The sequence below is a fragment of the Colobus angolensis genome, unplaced genomic scaffold (assembly GCF_000951035.1).
Source record: "Colobus angolensis palliatus isolate OR3802 unplaced genomic scaffold, Cang.pa_1.0 Scaffold172, whole genome shotgun sequence".
Lineage (NCBI taxonomy): Eukaryota > Metazoa > Chordata > Mammalia > Primates > Cercopithecidae > Colobus > Colobus angolensis.
In genome coordinates this window covers 1,312,964-1,326,203 of record NW_012114844.1, presented here as the reverse complement: position 1 = coordinate 1,326,203, position 13,240 = coordinate 1,312,964, and the positions used below count along the sequence as shown (strand labels likewise).

Sequence of the window (13,240 nt, the reverse complement as noted above, 5' to 3'; positions counted from 1 at the left end):
GACGAGTAAGAAGAAAGAATGACAAGATGTGTCCTTAGGGATTCTTTGATATTTTATAATTTTTCAAACATGTAAAATTTATGACCAGCTTTTATTTAAGCTATACTAAGAATATTTTTGTTTCAGAGAATCTAAAAAGAGTATCTCTGTCAGTTATTGTCTCTTAAGATAACAAACAAAAAATATAATAATCAACATTGGTGCGCGTATTATGAGACTAATAATGGCAATATAAATCATCAAGGCTTTTAGAAAATAATCTTTAAATATTTATCAAAAGCCAAAAAATGGACCACAATCTTTTCTATAGTGATTGCAATTCTGGCATTCACCCTAAGAAAAAAATTCAAAAAGACAGAGAAATCTATATGTGCAAAGATGTTCTTCGTAGGGCTATTAATAATAATGAAAAATTAGAAGCATTTTAAATATCCACCAGTAGTCAAATGACTAATTAAATTAATATACATTTATCTAATGGAATACCACACAGTCATCGAAAACCATTAAATATAAAAACTATATAGCAACATGGAAAAAAATATATAATGGTGTTATGTTAAAAAAGAAGCAAAATGTATATACACTACAATTACTGTGGTATGAAAATAATATATTTATGCAATGACTGATGTGAAATTTCTAAAACGATATTATATTGGGTAGTAGAGGGTATAGAAGGAGAAGTTATTTTTCTTTGTTTTCTATACATTTATGAAATGACTTTATAAACAGATAATTTTAATGCATACTTTTCCTTTAAGTAACTGAATGAGAAAAATAACAAACAAAAACCTTAATATTGTATTACAAAATGAGCATTGGCATATACCTGCAACTTTCTCATTGTAAGAAATACAGCTGTATACAGGGACATAGTGAATCAAACCTACGAATATGGGTGGGATTAACTCAGGAAAGGTGCTAGATCACTTTTGCCATCCTTTCTCCTGATGAATTAGGCTTACCCAGTTTCACACAATTGGGAAGGGAAGGCATCTAGGACTAAAATTCAAGTCTTGGGAAATTCATACTTTTCAATTCTATTATCCTGATCTACAGCTGTGTTATAGACTGGCACTTGCAACCTGTGTGTGATGGCAAGTGCGATGGTAAACACAACCTCCTGGCTCTGGAGACCACAGTGTTCACGTGTGTCTGTGTCTGTGTGTGTGCTTTTTTTCTTTTTTTTTTTTTTTTGGAGACGGAGTCTCACTCTGTTGCCCAGGCTGGAGTGCAGTGGCAAGATCTAGGCTCACTGCAAGCTCCGCCTCCTGGGTTCACGCCATTCTTCTGCCTCAGCCTGCCACCACACCCAGCTAATTTTTGTGATTTTAGTAGAGACGGGGTTTCACCATGTTAGCCAGGATGTTCTCAATCTCCTGACCTCGTGATCCACCTCCCGTGGCCTCCCAAAGTGCTGGGATTACAGGTGTGAGCCACTGCGCCTGGCTACATGTATGTTCTTTACCTCTGCACCTGCTGCTTGGTAGCCTCGGGTCCTGGTCAGCCTCCCTTCAAACTTCAGTACAATGTCCTTCGCTCGTCTAAGAGAAGAACAACATGATGGTTAACACAATTTTATCATACTTACAAATTTCTGCAAAATGTGTAAAAGTGCAACAGGAATAGGTTGCCATCTTGTCCTGAAAAGTGATACAGCACAAGATGCCGTGAGAGAAGGGAGTTACACAAATACTTCATGGTCTAATTTTTGGTAATCAGAAAATGCCTTAAAATTTTTTTCTTTAATATTTAAATGGATGCATAATCGAAAATGATGAAATTATACCAAAATTAGCTACAACTGAATTTCTTAAAGGCCTTCACTGATTCTGGTGCTTGACTGGGGATTCTGAGCTTTGGAAATCCTGGTGGCAGACACGTGCATCTCGACTTCTCCACTTAGCAACCTTCCTCTTGCAGTCAATTGTTTAAAAGTGCAAATCAGACCTGGCTTCAGAGAATCTCCCTAAGTAAATGTTGGTGTCTGATTAATGGGAGCAAAAAAGCCATGTCTACATAGACATGAACAATCTGATTCACCCCAAACAAACTTCTAACACACTAATTGATCACTGTATTGAATTAACCTGATATCTCTGCCTAAATGTTCAGTCCTGAAAATGGACTAAATTCATTGGTATAGACAGTTAAATTCACACCTTAAATGAACAACAGGATTAGACAATAAATGTTAGTGCCATAGGACAGACTGAAGCCAAAGGCTCTTAGAGAGATGAATGTCACCGTCAAGGTAACCTAATCATTTACCAACCCATGTAGAGATGCTCATTATCTGAAGGTTGGATGCTCTCTGCTTGATTATATTCAGTGTTGAAGAACTTAGTTCTTCTGAATTAGCCATTTTGCTAGTTTGACAGGTTTACTTGGGAGGGTGCTCTGGTCTGTGCATCACAGCAACCCCCAATAACACCCAGTGGTCTGAGTCCTTCCTTGGAAAACACAAGGTACAAGCCAGCTCCTTTATCCACAGACAGGATGATCTCTCCAAAACATTACCTAACCAGAGTTCTTGGTTTTGGATCTCTCTTCCTACCATTGCAACATCTTCATCTTAATAGCCCAGCCGATGCATTGACTTCATTCTGGCCAGAACCAAAATGTAGGTCAGGAACAAAGTCATGGGACATTGATGTCCCATGACTACCATGTTGGGGTCATCTTAATAGAGCTGTCTGTTGCAAGGATTTAAAAAGTAAAAGCCTATCGAAGTCAAGTAACAATTCATTTTATATCTTTATTTTTTATTTTTTTCTGAAAACATTTAAACATTTTATGCACAGCTATTTTGGGTCAAGCATAGTGGAATACAGAGTTGCCTAAAACAGAGTTTCAGTCAGGTGGAGTGGTTCACACCTGTAATCTCAGCACTTTGGGGGGCTGAGGTGGGAGGATTACTCGAGCCCAGAAGTTCAAGACCATTCTGGGCAACACAGTGAGATCCCATCTCTACAAACATATAAAAAAATTAGCTGAGTGTGGTGGCACACGCCTGCAGTCCCAGCTACTTGGAAGGCCATGTTGGGAAGATCACTTGAGCCCAGGAGTTTGAGGCTGTGGTGAGCTGTGATCCAGCCACTGCACTCCAGCCTGGGTGATAGTGACATCCTGTTTCAAAACAAACAACAACAAAAAACCAGAGTCTCTGCCCTGGAAGAGTTCACTACCTAATAGGGATGACAGAGATCTTTAAAAGACAATGACTGAGAGAGACTGGGTGTGACAAGAGCTATGACAGAGGGGTGATCTGGGGTGGAGGTAGCAGGGAGGGGCAGCCCAAACCAAGGCCCAGTCATAGACCTATGCTGATTTCACAGGAACTGACCACTTGCTCCCCTACAGGGGAAACAAGCATGTCCTGTATCCTCTTAGACAGATGGCTCTTGCTCCAGACTCAAGGTTAACTCATTCTGCTTTCATCTGCATCCTGCTACGCTCCCTTGATTCCCAAGCAGACAGGGTTCGGTGCTTTTTTGCACTTTCCACAAAAGCACTGTGATAAGCCTCAGCAAGTCCAGTGAGGGAAGTGTTGCTCCAGTAGTTTCTCAAGGTGGTGGAGAGGAGATATGTGTGGCAAGGAGATAACGGAGTGCCCAGAGGGCCAGCTGCACTCTGAGACCCTGGCCGCTGGCTGAACACATGGCTGGTGTCAGCCATCTTGGGGCTCTGGACGTGTCACATGGGCCAAGCAACATGGCAGAAGGCCTGGCTTATTCTTTGGTTTCTGAAGTGCCTTGACAGAAAAGTTACCATTTGTTCTGCTCTGCCCTCAAAGTTAAAGAGACTTAACCACCTATTATTCAGATAACAACTGATCACCATCATTTTGGAATGATTTAGCAAAAGTCTAATAGAACCTATGTCTTTTTTTTTTTTGAGACAGAGTCTCCCTCTGTCACCCAGACTGGAGTGCAGTGGCACAATGCCGGCTCACTGCAAGCTCTGCCTCCCGGGTTCAAGCAATTCTCCTGCCTCAGCCTCCCGAGTAGCTGGGACTACAGGCGCCCACCACCACGCCCGACTAACTTTTGTATTTTTAGTGGAGACAGGGTTTCACCATGTTGGCCAGACTGGTCTCGATCTCCTGACCTTGTGATCCGCCTGCCTCAGCCTCCCAAAGTTCTGGGATTACAGGCGTGAGCCACCGCACCCGGCCAAGAACCTATATCTTTTCTTTTTAAAGAGTAATTGCTCCAATGATTACTTTGGTGAAATTACTATGTTTCAATACAAGAAAACACTGGACTTGGAATCAGAAATTCTAGATTTAAAGCTTAATTCTAGCACTCAGAAACTGTATAGCTTGGGTTAGTCTCTTAACATCTCTGGGTATCAACTTTCTTGTCTGAAAAATGGATATAATGCCATTCTTACTCAAAGAAATGGAAACAACAGCAGCTGATAACAGACATGAAAGGCCCATGAAGGAGAATTAATTGGAACCTTCTGAGGATCAAAACTATGGATGACTTTAGCTATCTTTCACAGTCACCTGAAGAGCAGTTTGGTTAGACTGGAAGAACATCACCTGGAGTGCAAATCTAAGGAAGAGATGATTTAATGGGAAAGAAATGTAAGCCTAATACATGGTTGATATGGAGGTAAAGAGATGCCTGCTTGGCATCTAGAAAAGAGCAATGGAGATGAAGATAGGGCAGTGATTCTGTCTACACAGCAGGTGTCTGATGATCAGGTGTAGTGTCTGCTTTGCCAGGAAGCTCCATCATAGCACAGGTCACAGTAGCTCAATGGTACAGGCCATGAAGTCTACTCTGCTAACTCCCTTTGCTGTGACCCCAGGCATCAGAATCACTATTCCTTACTCACTCTTAGTGAGTGACTGTTATATACCAGATACAATGCTAAGCACTCACAGGGTTCATCCCGTGTATTCCTTCAACAAACTGCCATCAGTGGATCCCAAACTTGAATGTGCAAAAGTATCAACCTAAATGCATGTTAAAAATACAAGAATCTTCTCCCATGGTTTGATTCAATAGGTCTGAGAGCAATCAGGGATTTTGAGTTTTTAACAACACCTGGAGAGCTTAGCGGTTGACATTTTTGGAAATGGACTGCAGGAAGTTAAGGGCTGTTCCTCACCATCGCTTCAACTTTAAAAAAGAAAAGAACTGGTATTCAGAGACATTAAGAAAATTAATGTCACGCAGATAGAAATTGGTAAAGGTAGTATTTGAATTAGGGAATCTGTTTTAAAATCTTTAGCACTTTATTGTATAGACAGACTGTTTAATATGACTCTAAGTATCATAATAATCTGGCTTCCTATAAAGGGTTTCTTTTTTCAATTATTTTTTTACTCAGAGGGTGGTAATAGCCAAGCAGCTAAAATGAGTATCTCTTTTCATATTGGCTTACTGCTCTGTCTCTAGTGAGCGAGACGAGCTTGGAGAGAATATTAAAATCTAGTGTTTAGAAAGGAGGCAGAAGATAAAAGACTCTCCACCAACACACACACACACCCAACACAGACACACAACTCTTTATACTCTCTCTTTCTCTGTGTCTCTCTGTCTCTCTTTTTCTCTCTCTGTCACACACAAACACACATGCACACACACACACAGACACACACAGAGGAACTGGCTTCTGGACCAGCTAGACCTCTCAGATACCTTTGTGACTTTGTTAAGTCAGGTCAAGAGTGACTGAGCCACCTCTCTCACGTGAGTCTTTATCCTCGTTCCCGTGGGCAGGGCAAGGTGGTTTATCGGAAAGCATACTTGTAATGATCAATAATGGCCATTGAGGCCCTTACCTCAATGCCCTCAGCTTCTGTCCCATAGTCCAGGGTCTGCAGCGAATGTTTGCCATGAGATCTTTCTGAAACTGTATATTCTGGAAGATTTGTTCCGGATCATTGCTGTCCCCTGTTTCATCAGCGCTAAAGCTGTCATCCAAGTTGCTGAATCATCAGGGCATTAAGGAGGAAATCTGATTAGAAGAATTGTTTCCAGCAAAGATCACCTTGCCCTGGGCACAAGTTCAGCATCTCACTGCCCTAGGGTCATCTGTATGAAATGTGTATGTGTTTGTGCATGATTGTGTGTGAGTGTGTGTGTTTGTGTAAAAGGAGGGACCCAAAGAGATAATTTGGCAGTGTCAGTAGCCTGTCGAAACATTTATTGGATTCAATTACTTCCACTGGGTCATTAGAAGATAATGATTTCTCAGGGTGCATGATATTATCAGAAAACACAAGATGAGACAAGTGGGTACTTATGTACTCTTGGATTCCTGAGTAGCAGCAATTTGGGTAGGCAAAATAATTTCTTTTTCAGGCTCATTGAAATAATCAGCTAATTTTAGAGGCAGGACTCCTGTTCCCCAATTCTAAAGGCAACATAAATACAATCAAAACTTCTGCCACTCAGAAACCCCTCTTCACCCTTTCAGGTCAATTCATTTTAAGCCTGAGATAACCAAGGCAGAACCAGAATCTTTCTACCAGCGAAAGATTAGCTAAATAAATTTACATGGGCGAGATATTTCAGGGACATAGATATTCTCAAGAGGAACAATTTTCCAACATGTAGCAACATTTACTCCCAGTTACACTTAATATGTTTTATCCTAATGCAACTTTTTGAGAGGAGTTAAGAGTATTCATCTATGACTACTAGAAATAAAAGATTTCCTTTGTCATTTTCTAATTCATGTTGTTTTTACTCATTAAGAGGAGAATTTTTTTTTCAATTTCGTCAAATTAAAGGGCAGCTGTGCTAGACCTTTATAAATATTTAACAAATTCGAATGGCACTTTCATCCACTTCTAACTAGCCTGAAGGCTTTTCCAATAAACACTTTATTTATCATGATAGACATATTATCCACTCTCTCTTGACGTTGCTGATTGAGTGAACATAGAGAAAACAGGGAAACATATCTGTGGGTTTGGCCAGCCATAAAGCCAGGTTGGGATGCAAGCTTTCGGATTCTGACCTCCTGGTCAAGAAGCAGCCAAAAGAACCATTTCCCTCCATGCCCATTGCTGAGGTTGCCATCCTAATTGTACCACAACCCAAAGAAGTGAGATTCTGAGTTCATTCTGAAGGACAACTGAGCAGGACAGGGACTTTTTCCCTGGCTCTGGTGACCCATGCATTCCTTCCTCACACACCTGACTCCTCTGCCCAGCTGATGAATGGGGCCAGCTCACCTGAGCAGCAGAGATTCCTGGTAGAGGTAGCACTGACTGGCATTTCTCCGGATGCCTCTATAGCGCTGGGATGCCTTTGAGGTTTTCATGGGAGTTCAACAGACTGCTAACGATCAGAAGCTGGCCAGAGAGCTGGGAAGTTAGCAGGCAAGGGTCTGTTCCGAGGTTTCTGAACAGAAGCAGCGGAGTTTGCTCTGCCCGCCAGTTCTCAGGAACAAGACTGTGTGCTTGCAGCTGGTGCTCTGAGTAGGGAAGAATCCAGGAGGCCAGTCATGCATATGTAATGTTAAGGTGGCTGTAGCTGCACAGATTGGCTGGAGTCTAGATAGCCAAAGGTTTGACCTGGTGATCTACAGATCGCTTGGTGCGGCACAAATGATCACATCTGTTAACCCCTTATGCCCTGACAATCCTGGACGGTTTGCAAAACACTTTACATCTTTGACCATGGCTGGTGTTCACAAAACACTGAGGGAGTACAAAAGGCAAGGCTTAATTTCCCCAGTTTTTTACTCTCATCGAAGAGACTTAGAGATAGTAAGGACCTTGCTTGTGTTCACAGTGGAGTTGAAGACAGGCACAGCCATAACATTTTATTTTTTCTTATTTCGTTTTTTCTCAACATAGTTTCTATTTTGAAAAAAGTCAAACCCTGAGAAATGCTGATGGAACAATACCAGGAATATCTGTACACTCTTAACCTAGATTTACCAATTGCCACATTTTGCCACAATTGCTTTATTTCTGTTTGTATCCTTCCCCCACCACACACCATTTGAAAGTAGATTGCAGAAATAATGACACATCAACCCCAAGTACTTTCAGCATGATATTAATAATAATCAAATTAACGTCTTATCACATTTTACTTTTACCATACATGGTCATATTAATCAGCACGATAACTATGAGACTGAGACTAAAAGAAATGAAAAGACTTCCTATAGCATTTGGTAAGAAAGGAAGACTTTGATAGAGATTAGACTCTCACCTCGATATTCTGAAAAGAGGTTGCCAGCTATAAAATGGGATGAGTAGCTCATCCTAGTCCTTCAGCAAAGGTCAGCAGCTTCTCCTCCCCTTTCCCAGTCATCAGCAGAATGGAGCCCGGTTCCGTTGTCAACTGCAGACTCTCACTGTTAGCCATGTGTTGGGATTCTCTGCCAAGAACCTCTTTCCCAAATCCAAGACTTGACCAGTTTCACAGTGTAAACCTCTATTTGCTACTTAACAAAAGAAACGGTTTGACTACAGTGAGGTTAGTTGCACCTTTGTATTAACTGAATGGGAAGGTGCAGGACTGGAATAGACATGACCCTTTCTGTGTAATATTACCTACTGCACACTCAAGACTCAATAAATGGGTGAATAAATAACTGAAGTGGACACCAGACAACAGAGCAGAAATAAAAAAAAAATCCATCAGCAAGTTCAGATGTGGGGCTTCGGAGAGAAACTTCATTCATTTGTCCATTCAATCCTCCACTAATTCATTAGCAAATAATTGGAAAGCTCTTACCACACACTAAACTGGCAAATGTAAGCAAGAGCCCTAGCCCAGGGGTCCAGGGACCATCAGGCAAGTGTTCAGACCTAGGGTTGAAAGCATGGAAACGAAGTGGAAGGCTGAGTGCCAGAGCTGGCCTTGGGTCAGAGATGGATCCGGAGCCTCTGGGACCAGGTCATCTGTCTGCCAATTTGCTTGAGGCCATTTAGCCTGATGCTCTATCTGGTAACATTAGATAAAATGTGTGCTTATCAAATGGACAAATGGCTTATAAGGATTACTGCTAGCCCCACTGGGATTTTTTGCATTCTTTCAGAGACCTTTACTTATCTCAATCATTCCTGAACATTTCAAATATTTTTTTCATCCTACTTTTTCCAAAGCCCCCCTGCCTTATTTTGAAATATTTACTAGAAAATTTAAAATATTTTATATTAATCTCATTCAATTAAGTATTTTGAGCATTTTTGTTTCCTTTTGATGTTATATATATATGTATATTGCAGGGGGAGGTAAGGAAAGGTAGTAGCAAATTTTTCAGTACACAGGGATTTATTAAAACAAATTAGAGCAAAATCAATCGTTTTAAAATTTCATATTCATTCAGGTAATTCTCTCTGACACTATAGGTGAGATAAATAAATAAATAACGAGATTCAGAAAATTAATTCAGAGATTAAGAATAGAGTTTATTCGAATACAGAACTTGAGGGTAGCTACCCGGGAACCAACAACTCCAAATAAATAGGATCAGCATTCCAAAGTGGAGAAGTTAAGGTTTTACTTATACAGGCAGAGACAAATTTTAGCCAGATTGCATCTTCTATATGAGACCAGTGCATATGTTTCTATATGACACCAGTGCCTGTGGTTATAGATTGCTGCATTCCAAGGAAGATGACTTTATTACTCTGTGAGAAGGGGTAGTGATCTGGGTAGAGGGGTCTCATCTCTGATGCCATTTGGCCTTTCTAATTATTTACAGGGAAGAAAAGGCAGAAGTTGCAGCTGTGTGCCACATGACTCAGGCTGCAAAGTCACATTCTTCTCAAGGCTTAGAATAATTTCAAGTTCCAACAGCATTAAGTTTAAATTAATTTTAATAATTAAGTAATTTATTAGTGGGGCGAGGTGGTTCATGCCTGTAATCCCAGCACTTTCAGAGGCCGAGGCGGGCGGATCACAAGGTCAGGAGATTGAGACCATCCTGGCTAACATGGTGAAACTCCCTCTTTACTAAAAATACAAAAACTAGCTGGACGCGGTGCTGTGTGCCTGTAATCCCAGCTACTCAGGAGGCTGAGGCAGGCAGGAGAATCACTTGAACCAGGGAGTCAGAGGTTACAGTGAGCTGAGATCTCACCACAGCACTCCAGCCTGGCAACAGAGGGAGACTCCATCTCAAATAAATAAATAAATAAATAAAATAAAATTAAGTAATTTATTGAACCTACATGAAGATAGGTTGAATAAAAGATATTTAACTCTATTTTTAGTATCCAAATCATAAATTAACTGAGATAACTAAATAAGAATTGCAACTTTTGATATGAATCAATTGTCCTTGTTTTTTGCCTAATTTTAAGGAAATGTTGATTTCTAAACATTTTTATTATGAAGTTAATGCATAATCATCAAACAAAATGGAAACAATAGGAAAATTAGAAATAGCAAAAACCACCTAGAACAATATTATTCGATGATATTAACTATTAATCTTTTCAGCTTTTTAGAAGTGCATGTTTTTCTTTATATTTATATATTTTGTGGCTGTACTGTATATGTGTATTTCTCTTACCTTTTCCATTGATTTTATATTTAAAGCAATTTCCATGTTTTTAAAAAATTTTCTGTGGGCATATTTTACCAATAGGCTAATTGAGTGGTATATTCCGTCTAGGATGTGAAGCGTTTAACACTGTCCCATTTCTCAAACATTCATTTTGTTCTCCCTAGTATCTTTTTTGTTTGTTTGTTTGTTTTGTTATTTTTTTGAGACAGAGTCTCATTCTGTCACCCAGGCTGGAGTACAGTGGCACCATTTTGGCTCACTGTAAACTCCACCTCCCAGGTTCAAGCGATTCCCCTGCCTCAGCCTCCCAAGTAGCTGGGGTTACGGGTGTGCACCACTACATTCAGCTAATTTTTTTAGTACAGACGGGTTTTCACCATGTTGGCCAGGCTGGTCTCGAACTCCTGATCTCAGGTGATCCACCCACCTCGGTCTCCCAAAGTGCTGGGATTACTGGCGTGAACCCAGCCCCCACCCACCTTTTTTTTTTTTTTTTGGCCATTGATATTTTCTGCTGTTTGCATAATTTCTATAGAATTAGTTTTTCAGAAGTGAAATTACTAGATCAAAAAGAATATTATTTAAGAAAATTCAATGTTGTCAAATGAATGTTGCTCCCTTTACATTTATATTGATTTAATGTGCTTTTATTATTATTGGTAAAGTGAGTTTTTAATCAAAACTTCACATTTGTCTATGGTCTGTTTATGGTTTCCTTCGTCTGATTTTGACAAACTCCGTCTAAGTACCCCTGGCATTCATGTGGGCAGTGTGTTCAAGGCGAGGCTGTGATTGCAGCCTCTCATTCTCCAGCAGGAGGGACTTGGATGCCCTTTCCCGTTTCCTCTCCAGACTGCCGCTCCTCTGGGTGCTGAAGGGCCAGGCAGAAAGAGAACATAGAGAGGATGTTGCTTTCTGAATGCAAGGAGATTAATTACTCCACATGCATTGACTTCCTCTGACAATTTGATTAAAGGTTTTAGATGCGCTGGATACGTTTAAGTTAAGCCAGAATTTGTATGTAGATAAAATGACTAAAAATCCAAAAATCAAAAGGTTCCAAATAGTGTCAAAATGGGCTAAAATTATCATTTCCTAGATCCACTGCTTACAGGATCTGTGGGGTGAGAGAAAGAAGGTAGTGAGGGAGATAGAGATAGCAAGTGAAAGCCTAATTGTATAACATATAAATCTCATTCGGTTCTAAAAACAAAACAAAACAACAATAAAATTGAGTTATAAATCCCAGAGGGTTTCATCAGAAGTGATCCAATGGCTTAGCTTACAGGGACAAAAACATTTATTTCCTACATTATCAATTAAAGAGTTGTTTTCCTGCTAAGTGAATTCTATTCTGAGAAATTAATATCCCTGGCCACATCCTAAAATTTATGTGTGAGTCCAGTGTGTTCCATCAGCAAAGCCAAGGTCTCTTATCTTAGTTATCAAATTTTTAGCTCTGGATTTTGCAAGACAACCTTTCCCATTTCTGGGATATATTTACACATCTGTTATATTGTTTTAGCAACTCCAAAAGCTTTTGCTTGAAGTTTAGAAATATGTTTTGGGTTTGGAGAATATTTTTTAGGGAAGATTTTCAAGAAGAGATTGTTTTCAATTACCTGAGTAACAGCTGAATTTGTTGAAGCATGAGAACCATTTTTATTTTTATTTTTGGATTCCACATGAAATCATTAGTGGCAAATAAGTTTGAAACTGTGCAGACCCTCTGAGATTTCCCTTTGGGTCCTGTGATACTCTGTAACTCTGTTACACTTTTAGAAAGTAGTCTGAGATTCATAGATGGGTTGGTGGGGGTAGGGGGTGGTGTTCTTTGCTACACTGCCCCTGGCGTTAAGTGAAGATAGACTGTCATCACCACAATAGAATCCTTTAAAAAGAGGAACGGATCATCAGATAGGTTGCAGTTGGGATACAATTATAATGCTGCCCTGTCCCATCAGCTGTTAAGCTTCCTCAAGGAATGAGATTCCTTTTCATATATGAGTATATCTAAACACATAATCTGTCCTAGGAGAAAGAAAAAATTGAAGTTTCTAAAAAACGGGGGTAAAGGAAAGCAGCTGAATTCCTTGTCAAACAACTGTTTAGTAATTGGCTGAGAGTTTTCTTGAATGATTTTTAGACCGTTTGTATTTTCCCAAGTATTTGGGGAATATTAGAAAGCACAGCCAACGTCTCTCAGGAGGGATGAACTCCTCCTCTCAGCATTTCTTCACATCCTTATAGAAACGCTATGTCTCCATCAGCGGATGGAAGCCAAACAGCATCTGGGATCAGCTGAGACAACAGAACAGAGCAGATTCCAGACAAAACAGTATTTACAATATGTTGATCTACTATCAAAATACGAAGTTTATCATGTTTTGCTTTGTTCTTGATGTGATATTTTAAAACCCCTTCTTTTAGAAAATTATCTTTATCTTCTCCTCACATCTCTTTTCATCTTATATTTTCATTTTAAAATAATTAATGGTCAAATAGCGATTGAGGTATACAATGTGATGATTTGATATATGTATACGTTTTGTAATGATTACCACAATCAAATTAATTAACATGTATTTTTGACATATCTTTTCATTTCTCGTTTTATAAAGATCTTTCAAATTCCTTTGCCTTCATGTGCAAACCAATTTAATTCCCCAAGGCAAGGCGTTTTAAAAATTAAGCTACTCCTGCCCTCTTTTTTCGCTTTTAGTACTTTGCCTTCTTT

The 13,240-nt window shown here is 39.7% G+C and overlaps 1 protein-coding gene and 1 long non-coding RNA gene across 2 annotated transcripts in view; one reads left to right on the top strand and one right to left on the bottom strand.

Annotated features, from left to right (window-relative positions):
- The window catches only part of TMC3 (transmembrane channel-like 3), a 41,000-nt gene extending 33,665 nt beyond the window's left edge, over positions 1-7,335 (bottom strand). The window contains exons 1-3 of the mRNA XM_011938357.1: positions 7,205-7,335; positions 5,804-5,950; positions 1,472-1,547 (exon numbers count right to left, since the gene is read on the bottom strand). Coding sequence (XP_011793747.1) covers positions 1,472-1,547; positions 5,804-5,950; positions 7,205-7,293 — 312 coding nt within the window. The 5' untranslated portion in view covers positions 7,294-7,335. The remainder of the gene's footprint in view (positions 1-1,471; positions 1,548-5,803; positions 5,951-7,204) is intronic.
- LOC105509213 overlaps positions 1-13,240 on the top strand; it is a 114,765-nt gene that overhangs the window by 41,383 nt on the left and 60,142 nt on the right. The window lies entirely within an intron of this gene.